This window comes from Denticeps clupeoides, chromosome 1 (assembly GCF_900700375.1).
Source record: "Denticeps clupeoides chromosome 1, fDenClu1.1, whole genome shotgun sequence".
Lineage (NCBI taxonomy): Eukaryota > Metazoa > Chordata > Actinopteri > Clupeiformes > Denticipitidae > Denticeps > Denticeps clupeoides.
In genome coordinates, this window is record NC_041707.1 from 5,677,111 (window position 1) to 5,688,767 (window position 11,657).

Here is an 11,657-nt window from a genome sequence, read left to right on the forward strand (position 1 = left end):
ATTTACTGTAAACACAGGGGCCGGATCTTTCATTTCACAGCAAGCTGGCATCTGAATCGATTATGCAGCACCAAGGAAAGCGCTGACGTTGGAGTAGTCTTTGAGATTTAAGAAGCATCGAGTGTCATGTTTTATTCCCCAGGAGCACTACTCAGTGGAAATAGACAAACACATCTTTAGATTTACTGTAAATTTTATGCAATTTGCCAAGATTCCAAAAAATGAGGTGAATTGAATGGCGAAAAACAATCTGTGTATACAAACCAGAAACATGAACGTGGTTAATATCAACTAAGCCCACATGTTTACATGAAGACATCGAATCTACTGAGTGATGCGCGCCATCGTATTGTGTCGCTATACTTTAACAAACTCTCTTCAGAACATACATTTAAAACTAGACAGCGTGTATAAAATATTTGTTCTCCACTTCCAGCCTCAACCCCAACCCCAGATACAATCTCAATCTTTGACAATGTTCGCGCATGGGGATGTTCTTCCATCAGACTAATTTACACTGTGTATGGACTGTGTGACAGAAGTAATTGCACACCAGCACTGGTGGCCTAGCGGGTAAGGAAACGGAAAACCCGAAATCAGAAGGTTGCCGGTTCGAATCCCCGAACCGCCTTTCATGGCTGCCCACTGCTCATTTTGTTGTGTCCTCTGCCTGTTGCATTACTGAACGCCTGGTGGAATTCCGCAAAATCAATAAACCAACCCAATAAACGGATGACTCTTGATTGGAGAAAAGCATTTGTGCTTCTAAATAATGTGCAAATAAATTGAAAGATTTGCTTATCTGCTGCACTTTTGGGGGCTTTGGGGAAACGCTATAGGGGAAACTGGCTAATCTCCCAGGAGTTCCATATTAAGTTCCTGTCACTGTCAGGCCCGGTTTAAGTGAGGGGAGCAATTAATCCCCATCCGCAGGGATGAATGTTAAAGGCTTAGGCACTGAAACATATTCTTGCATTGTTACCACTCGGATTAGATGATAAAAGTACCAGTAAACGGTTACCCAGTGTCATCACGCTGGCCGCCTTGTCCCCGCTGGCCGTCGCTGCGCATTGATGGGCCACGGCTCTGAAAGAAACACACACCTGAAATAGGTTGGGCCCCCCAGGGCCCCTCCGGTCCTGTTTCAATCACAAAAAAAAATAAAGAATAAAAAACGACACAAATCAGTGGTGGCAGATGCTGGGGTTTCTTCAGAGAGTCAAACCTCGCACGGAGGGGGGAGAAATATGCATATTCAAGTCTGGGTGCGTCTGTGACATTTAACACCGAATGGAAGATGATGGGCACGGCTTTTCTCTTGTTTATGATATTAAACACCGTAGCCCAGCCGTTCAGCAGGAAAATCAGGAGTAATTTAGAATTTTTGCACTGAATCAGGCTATTTCTCTCTCTCTCTCTCTCTCTCCTTTTCTCTGTCTCGCGCTCTTGCTTGCTTTTTGCATCTGTCATCTTCTCCCTTTCAGTCACAGGATGAGTCTTTGGCCACACTAAATATAAATTCAATGAATAATTTTATATTTACCCAGAGCAATATTCCACACTACTCCGGTGTGAAGGGCCACCCTGCCTGCTTTCCCATTGATGTGCGGCTGAATGCGTTCCATCCTGAGCCCAACCGGCCCCTCCCTTTTTATCTAGGCCCGCAAACTCTCTCTTCCGTCCACTAAAAGGCAGGAGAAAGACATTTTATTTATCCATCAAGCCCAATAATATTTACAGCTCTAATCTGCTCCTAATAAAGACGTGCCGGCACTGAAAAACGGCCACGCCGAAGAGCCTGGCACAGGCAAGTGAGAACGGGGGGCATAAATCACACCTCTGGCCCTTCAAGGTGCACAGATAATCTCCAAACGCTTTGCTTGATTCAAGCCTTTCTGCTCCACACTGCAGATCTACAGTAATGAAACGCCATGCAAACGGCTGAAGGGCAAAGACTAATGCGGCACTCAGAAATGAAAGTAGGAGGGGAGCTGGAGACAAAAAAGCTGAAAACTTCGACCTTCCTAAATAGACTGGCATGCCGAGGAGTCGATCAGTAGGAATGTTCATGTGGCGAACAAGGAAAGGTTGAGCATGCGGAGGTGCGGAGGCCTTCAGACGCTTCCTACTCATGTGTATATTACCGAACAGACATATATGACCTCAGGTTTAGATCAAGATGTCAAGATGTGACTTTTTGTTACATTTGCTCAATATATGTAAAAGTAAATTAGTTTAAATGAGTTTATTCAGCCCTCTTCTGAAACTGTAGTCCTTGTATAACAAGTTCACTTCATCACCTGCTGCATCTTCGTATTTTTTTCATATTTTTTTCGTATTATAACCTCATATTATTCATATTATTATCTGCAATATAATTGCCATTATTGTTAAATGTATATATTTATGTGTTACAATCTAAATGGTAATTGCATTTAAATAATTTAAAGATGCCTAACTGGTTTAAGTACAGGAATCCGCTTACATGAATAACACAAATATGCAGTCAAGCTCACAAATTTCACAAAACCGGTTTACCAATAGCAATTTGACATAAATGAAGTAATTCTCATTACTACATGTTTATTACATCTTTATACTCCCAAAACACACCATCAATAATAAAGCTTATTAGAGCAACCTTTTCTCAGCATTGCACAGGGGTCCAACAAATGATGATATAAATAATGGAATGGAATGTCCAAAAGTTCTGAACTTTCATTCACCATTGTAATTGTATACAGAACATATAGAGAAATAAATTGTATTTCTGTGTTTGTGGGCAAATCCCAGACCGTGGAGGATTTTTCTACGTCGGCGGAATGTTCTAATGATGACGAGGACCTGGAATGTGAAACCGGACACGCAGGTGGGCTAGGTCAGTTCATTTTCTGCTTGCTCTAATGTGTTGGTCTTTCATTTGCAACTGTGAATCAGATTTTCCAAGCATCATTCCCCATGGTTACATTAAGTGTAACTTTTTTTGTGATTCCATGAAACCTCTTGCATGTTGATCAAGTTTAGAAGTCTAATTTCTAAGAAAAAGATATATATAATAATAAACCTAAAATAGAATACACATTTTGTCACGTAAGTATGACACAAATCATAAAGATGTAAAAAAAAAAAAAAAACATTACCTGCAAGCTACACTTGCCCATGGGGTTTTTGAAGTGGTTAACATGTCCACATTTTTTTTAAACTAATTTTGTCCTGGTGTCTTTCAATGGAAAATATAGCTTTTAGCAGAAAGAGCAAAATTAGTCTTGAAAAGTGACATGTTCTCTGCATTGATGCTTCAAAATGTATCAGGTCTGCTTCTTGACACGATACATTTTGAGATTAGTGAAATTAAACTGCTATGGGCATATTTTTAGTGTGATACCCAAAAGATTAATCACAATTAAAGTAGAGATTTTTTTTTTTTCCTCATTTTAAGACACTTGACATAATTTAAACATTTTGGTAAAAAAACAGATGTCACCGAATTTCTGTGTACTATTTTTGTTTCTTTTTGTTTTATTATTAATATTATTATTTTGTTTTGTTTTTTTTAATTTTAGACTAAACATTTGAAACATTCAATTGAAATATACAATTTAATAGTAAATATTTCAAAAATACAAGGTTTTGAGAGAAGTTGGGTATTGGTCTGAATGCCAAAGCATAAATTTGAAAGCATCCAGATCACATTTACTTGTCCCAGTGTAAATTTGCGAATTCCTCCCAAAAGTCCATCAAAACTACAAGACAGACTCTCCACTGTTTGTCTAGATTTTGTGGTAATGATGGCTATGAGAATGGCTACGACCAGTTATTTTTTTGTATTCCTGGTCGATTAACTTCAGCTCTGATTTCTAGAAAGTAATCAAATGTTTAAAAAAAGGTCACAAAAGGATTTCTCTCCCATCCAGTGAATCTCACAAATTGTGAGAATTTTCATTGCAATGGCCAATCCCAATTTCTCCCAAATATCGATTTAGTGAAGATTAGCGTGGAGAAGGTCAACTCTGGCATATCCCCTGTGACAGATATTTTGAGGGCCCCAGTCATCCAGTCACGTTTACACAGAAATTCATGCCATTCTAACCTCACCATCAGTGGATGTGGACAGTGGCATGAGATGTGATTGTTCTGGGGGTTCTAGTCATTCTGAACTGGGTTTTCTGTGGTGCATGTGCAGGTTGTGTGCTTCCTTTCCGCTTTTGTGTTGCCCTTAGGTTTTTTTTTTTTTTTCCTTAATTTTTAAATAGTTCGCTTAAGCCTCTGTTTTCATCTATATCCCATTTTTTTCGAGATTACAACATTCCTGTCGTCTCTCCTCATCTTGTGCCGCATGTTTTTTTGGTGTTGAAGTCAGATTGTTTTCCTCATTTTCTGAAACATTTCTGCCACCGATAAGGCTCTGAAACATCTCCATTTTTGACTAACAAGGCAAATACCTGGCAACAAATTCTTTTCTTGCCATTACCCTTTGGACCAAAACTATACATTTTTCAAGAAAGTTGTGTTGGAATAAATTATCCTTTTTATCCCCCTCACCCCACATTCCCTCACACAGTCCCTTCTCAGGTCCCTAGTCTACTACTGCAAGCCATTCTGCATTCACATGGCATAAAAAGAGATTTATTGCCACTAAGTATATCTGCAATTTGTTTGCATTTTTTTCTTTATCAAGCAGTCTTATGTGGCATGTTGTACTGTAGCTTTTAGCTAAAACTTAAGACATTTTCCTGATTTCCATTGTCCAGTGCATGCACAACATAACCCATAGCCCTGTGTTTGGATTAACACAGTTTCTGGTGTTCAGCATCTTTGCCGTAGTTGCAGTTTCTACCACAGCTGCTGCATTCTCTCTCTCTAGCCGTGTTGTCTCTCGTCCTCGTCTAGTCGTGCTGTGATGTGATTCTGTTTTGTGTCGGTGATGCTGTTAGACCTCCCCTCTCCAGTAAAGGAATTCCACACGAGGGCTGCTGCTAAAAAATGATGCAGAATACAAACATGAGCGAGATTCTCTGTGTTTGCGTGTGAGAAAAACTGCCTAAGGATCTTTTTTTTTTTTTTTAACAACTCCCCCTGGATTCAATTCTGTAGCTCAAAAGACACAAAATGCACAAATTCCATTTTCGGAGAAAAAAGGTGAACATCTGAAAGAAATGAAGAACCACATGCCTCTGAGGGAACTAGTTACCTTGGTAACGAGTACATGCGACTACATATGATCTTTTAATGGAAATTGGTCATGTTTAAATATATAACACAGTAAATGTGCTCAAAAAGTGTTTTTAGGAAAATGATGGACAAAGGCATTTAAAAGACAAAGTTTAGCTGAAAAATTATTAGAAATTTAGGATTTAAAGGTTTAGTGGTCTTAAAATGCTCCAAAGTCTCACTGAATGTTTATTTTGTTCTAAAGTTAATTTTGGAATGATTTCAAAACCCTGAACTGTCTTGCTGCATCAAAGCACTCATTTTGCAAAAAAAAAAATTGTATTAAAGCAACCCTGTCTTTTTTTATAGATAATTTTCTTTTTTTATTCTGTATCTGTTTTGCATCATATTTTGAAATAAATGTGCCTTGTGCGCAAGCTCATTTTTTTTGTCAAGTTAAGAAGTCTCAAGTATCTCTCAAAAAATAATAATTCGATTTCAAGAACTCTCCTCAGGCTGATTTGCTGAAAAAGGTCAAGAGGGTTTTGCTGATGAAATCTCTCTATTCAAGACATTAAGCAAAATTGTCCTGTGAGGGCTGAAATCCAGCTGATAGGAGCAGGCAGCACCCATAATGCCTCTTCTTTACAGGAACCACACATTTCGACAGCGCCCTTTCTATCATTTTTGATGTTTAAAGAGGGAAAGAGGGGATGCTCCAGGACTGTCGGTTCAGCATGACTGTGTGTTGTGCTGCCGCTCCATTATATATATATATATGGTGAATCTGAAATAAAAACAATCCAAATTATGTATAGGAATGAGCACTTTAACCATTTGTATTGACAGATTTGATGTTTTTGAACGTTCGCTTAGCAGCATACGTCAACTTGTGCCTGACAGTGAGGTTCTGTATTCTGAAGTCTTCCCTCACCACCTGAGAGGTCAAAGAAATAACAGTGGCTCTGGGGGAGTTCTCTCAGTCATGGAGAAGCTACACTGAAAAAAGGAAACCGTAGATATTGTTTAATGAATGTGTTTTTTTCTCATTACAATAGCTTAAAAAAATTGCTTGCTCTTTTAAACTAAGCTGTCTAATTTATGCTTATGAGTTTGTTTTCTTTAATTTACCATAATGCTACTGAAACCAGGTTTATATGGTTTATTCACACTACAGCAATGCTAAAATATTAGGCATGATAGATTACGTAATTTTATGTAAATTTAGCCAGTGTTCACTTTTTTCAGTCTACTGCCGTGAGTTATTAGTGAACAGAGCAGTAAAACCAACTCCTCAATTTCTGCTCCTACCACCACTAGAACTTACTTATATCTCATTTATTACATGTGGACAGAGTTTAGCAGTTATAGTTTTTAAACATGGAAATCCTTTGGTTTAAAGAAAAAAAAATGAATTTCCCAGTAGCTTTCTGGTGAAATACTACCCCCTTTCCAGTGAATTTCAAATTGTCCAGATAACTTAAACATGGCATCTTAAAATTAGTAACTAATTGAGATCAAAATTCTAATTCTCATTTCTGGACTGTTGTCTAAAAGGTTTTATTCAATTCAACATAGATTCAATATTAACACTAGAGATGTTTTTTTTTTTTACTAAAATAAATAGTTTTGCCCTCGTATGGAATTCCTATGCTGCCCAGCTGTTGAACCAAAGACTGTGGGTTTCTCTACTGGCATACAGTAGCAGAGTATATCATGGTAAATATTTGGGAAATATCTGAAACGATGATCAAAATTAGCAGCAAGTGGACAACATTCCCTTTCTCAGGTCTGCCTCTCCATTTGAACTCTTTTCCACGCGTATTCCGTAGCCACCCCGACAACCTACAGCCCTTGGTGAAACTGGTCTGCCACCTGTGACCAGTAGACCTGTAATGTCTCACCTGACCCTGGCTTGCAGCGTTGTTGTTCTACTCTCCCTAAATGCAACTTACTTTAAGCATGCATCAACATCTTGCAGTAAAAAATTAACCCATTCTCAGCCAGTTTTCTTCTCTCTATGACGTACATCCAGACTGCACGCCTGTTACGTGTTTTAAAACTAACAATAACGGATATATTTGTCATTGGATCACATGACAGAGGCGACAGTTCGCACAACTGTCCTTCTTGAGTGTGTCTGTTTAATAGTGTGTGCATCTGGTTGTAGTGTGTGAAAATTCAAATTGCTTTGTTCTTTTGTCGCTTGGGAACTTTCTTTCTTAGTTTATACACACTCTCAGACCAATTTCATGGTTTATTTATTTATTTATTTATTTATTAATATCATTTTGAAATTGCTGATTCTTTGAGTTTCATAAAAAAACAAAACAACATGTGAAATTAACGACAACAAATTTGACAGTGGTTTTTAATTATACTTTTGTTTCCCTTTTTTGGGATTTGGAACTATTTCAGCGAGCATTTTATGTGTTTTTGAAATCTTTTAAAATCCGATATAAAATGTGTATGTGTTTAAATGTAAATGTAGTCATGTGGGTTATTTATTGATTTATTTAAAAAAAAAGACATTTATGAAAAATCTAAAAACAGAAAGCCACATATTATTGTCGATGAAAATGTTCCAGATCTGTTGATATGTTCTCTTGTTTTTTGACGTATTTTAATTTTTTTTTACAGTTATATTGAAATATGAAACATTTTGAATTAACAAATGGTTAAAAACTGCATGGCGAAGAAGTTGCAGTTTAGGGTTTGTCAGATTGTCAGTGTTAGAGTTTTGTTCTTTTCCGTAGATGGGCATGTATATGCTCATTGTTTGTATATCCCCATCCCTTCCTTACAGCCAAAAGCTCTAATGCCGCCCGACCGCTTCGTACTGCCTTTACATGGACATGGCACCTGACTTACACAATCACCCCCATCATTCTCATCTCCTCTGTAGTATGTTCATAGGTCCGGTCCCTCTCTTACCACCCCGCCCTCCCCCTGCCTTTAGTAGTCTTACAGTATGTACAGTCATTCATTCATTCAGACCTGAAGAGTCAAAGCAAAAACTTCAATTGTTAGAATGTAGATATTTATGGAAATATATACATATATAAATATGTCAGATCCAAAAACTCAAATATGTACAGTTTTTTTTATATAAAAACTGAGCAATTTATTGAACGAGACAAAAAAAAAAACAAAACAATAATAGTGGAGTTTATTTTTCATGTTATGTGGTGTGAATGTATGTGTTGTTGCCTCATGTGCACTCATGTCTAAAATATATATCTAACAAGAAATATAATGGCTTTTTTCAATGAAACCTGACCAAGAACATTCTTACACAACTTTCTTTTGTTAACTTCTTCCTTCATGCCAAAATCATGCGGGCAATTTATCAATGTAAGTTCACTATGTTTTTGTATACCTTGAATTTCACATTGTTTAGTTGTAATGTACTATTTTGTGTGTGTTACAGTAATATTATACAGTAATATATTACAGTAATATTATAATATCTGACAGCAATACAAATTATTCAATACAAACTATTTCTATTCTCAGAAATTAACTATGAATTAGTTATGCTAAAGCATATCTACACTACATTGCATTCCAGTTGATGTATTTGCATTAGACAACTGTAAACATTTCAATTGGTTTTCATGCAGTGTAATGCAGCTGCAGTTCAGGTCGGCTGTTTGAGAGGTCAGGGGTTTCTGGGTAGCCAGATCTTTGAAAACATTCTAAAAAGGATGGTTTTCTAATTTCAACTTTAAAATTCAAAATTGCACGAGCTGAATTTGAGCACACTGAGTAACATTACTTGAAATTTTAGTGCTTCACTGTGAATTTATCAACATTGAGAAATATACAAAATATTCAGAGGCAATCCAAAAAAAATCACTGTTTGAAATTCTAAGGCTAATAAATTTTCCAAATCAGGTTTTGTTCAATAAATTCAATAAATTGAACAAAACATTGAATTATTATAGATTTTAACTACTGTGTCGAGATATGTAACAGAGTGTAATATGTTTATATTGTAAAAGATGTTAGTAAATATATATTTCTGTATATAATTATAACTAGTTTCTCCAGAATCATGCACATCTGGCTCACCTTTGAAACCCTTTGAAAACTTTTTCTTGAAACTTTCTTGAAAAGTCACTTATGTATTTTATATTTATGTATCTGTTTTTACCGTATTGTGTAATATTTTATTATATTCTAGATGTTGAGGGTGAATTATTTTATTGTTCTAAAATGTCTCTCTGTCTTTCCTTAACTCCAGGAGGTGAATTAGTAACCCCAGTTCTTGTGGAAGATCCCTTAGAACTCCCTCCTGTAGCTACTCGTACACCTTCCATCCCCCTCCCCACAACCCTTCGCCCCCTCCTCACCATTATTGAGACCACCAAAGAGTCCCTGTCCATGGCCACTGAGGCGGGGGTACCTTGCTTGTCGGACCGAGGCAGCGATGATTGTGATGATGATGGCTTGGTGATATCTGGTTGTGGCTCTGGGGAAGCGTACGACTCTAACCTGCCCCCTACTGATGATGAAGATTTTTACACCACCTTCTCCTTGGTAACAGATGAGACCTTGTCTACATCGGCCTTTGAAGGTGGCTACAAAGCTCATGCGCCTAAGTGGGAAGCCAAGGACTTTAGACCTAACAAAGCCTTCGAATCTGGTAGGACTACTACCACTTCTTTAAACTCCAAGCTGAGTCGCTCCACGACTTCGTCCAGAATCGAAAGGCCACCCAAACTGCCTGCAGGCAAAATGAATAACCGAGAGCTAAAACCCCAGCCAGACGTAGTCTTGCTTCCATTACCCACTTCCTATGAGGTAGACAGCACAAAGCAGAGGAGCCCACTAATAACATCCCCCATGTTCCGTAATGTACCCACAGCAATCCCCACGGAGCCGGGCGTCAGGCGGGTTCCGGGGGCCTCGGAGGTGGTCCGTGAATCTAGCAGCACCACCGGAATGGTCGTCGGGATAGTTGCTGCTGCCGCTTTATGCATCCTTATTCTCCTGTACGCCATGTATAAGTACAGAAACAGGGACGAGGGATCTTACCAAGTTGACGAGACCAGAAATTACATAACTAACTCAGCACAGTCGAATGGCGCCGTCATGAAGGACAAACAACAGAGCTCGAAAAGTGGCAGCAAGAAACAGAAAAACAAGGACAAGGAGTACTATGTGTGAGCGAGCGAGCGCTGAGTCCAAATGGGAACGCAGTGAAGACACTTTAGACACTTTCACCGGGAGTTGCAATTAAAAAAAAAAAAGATGGCCAAGAAGCCTCTGCCAATGCTGTGCTGAGACACTGAACTCTGAAATGTACTGTAATATAAAGCACACTTACTATTGTAAGCGTACCAAGATGGTAAATAGCAACATTAGTGACCTTATTCTTCTATCTGGTCAGAGACGTTATCAGTGTAGAATATTTCACAACTGCGTCATTATCCTAAGTGACTTTTAGAGATATGTGATCCTTGGCGTAAACCTTGTTCTTTTGTAATTCTGTATTAAAAAAAAAAAACAACGACAACATGAGAGAATAATTTTGGCCATTTCAAGCATGTAAGCGACACATAGTGCTGGCAGTTTTATGAGTGTCGGACTTAAAAAGAAAAAAAAAGAAAGAATTCCAAGGACTTCTGCCAAAAATATATATGAGAATTTGTATTGTTTATACATTATATGTGGTGTCTTATATATATATATATATTTTTTGCTCTCTGCAAAAAAAAAAAAAAAAAGAGGAAAAAATGTATTAACTGAGAAAACTGAAAACTGCTACGGACAGATCAACAGCGATCTTACGGCACTGTAACAGAAACTGTGACACAGTTTGTCGGGCGGAGACGATTGGTCTGTTTTATCTGATTGTAATGCATGCCATCCACACCGCGTTCAGCAGCGCTTCAACCTTGAGCAGATCTTCGAGGCCAACAGTTCATCAGCCGATAACACTCTTCTCCTCAGGCCCAGTCCCTTCCCAAAATCCACTGCAAAGAAAAGAAACGTCTCTGGAAGCGATTCTCTCGATCCTTTTATTATTTTTTGATGAGCATTTTTTTTTTTTTGCCGCCAGTGCTGGTTCTTTTTTCAGTCGTATGTGTTGTTGGTCCATTTCCTTTCTCTCTCTCTCTCGTTTTATTTTTTTATCAAGCTGTCTGGTTGAGGACTGGTACAGTACTATAACACTGTTAAGGATGTCTATACAGAAATAAATCTAATGTGAAAAGTGTGAATTCTATCTGTTGTCACAGTCAACTGTGTCAAACGACAAATTTGTTTACATATTTTATTACATTATTGCAGCTTTGTAGGTAGATATTGTACATAAAAAGAAATCTTAAGTTGTATTTTTTTTAGTACTCCTATTGTACAGACAGATCTTTTGGCTTATAGGTGTATTCCATGAAGATAATCTAAATATGTGACAATTTATTTGAGTTAAATGAAATTAAAACATATTTTGTAAAGAAACACTGAAATATTGTTAGATTTAGACGTGAAAACTTACAAAT

General features: G+C 37.7%; 1 protein-coding gene across 16 annotated transcripts in view; it reads left to right on the forward strand.

The window, feature by feature from the left end:
- The window catches only part of nrxn3a (neurexin 3a), a 236,087-nt gene extending 224,704 nt beyond the window's left edge, over nt 1-11,383 (forward strand). For 7 of the 16 annotated variants that reach the window (XM_028987720.1, XM_028986089.1, XM_028989366.1 and 4 more), the window contains 2 exons: nt 2,794-2,878; nt 9,701-11,383. In XM_028987720.1, coding sequence (XP_028843553.1) covers nt 2,794-2,878; nt 9,701-10,323 — 708 coding nt within the window. In that variant the 3' untranslated portion in view covers nt 10,324-11,383. Of the gene's footprint in view, nt 1-2,793; nt 2,879-7,957; nt 8,306-9,700 lie in introns of those variants that run through there. The other 9 variants (XM_028992522.1, XM_028994193.1, XM_028998309.1 and 6 more) reach the window with 5 other exon arrangements.
- Nucleotides 11,384-11,657: the final 274 nt, after the last annotated feature.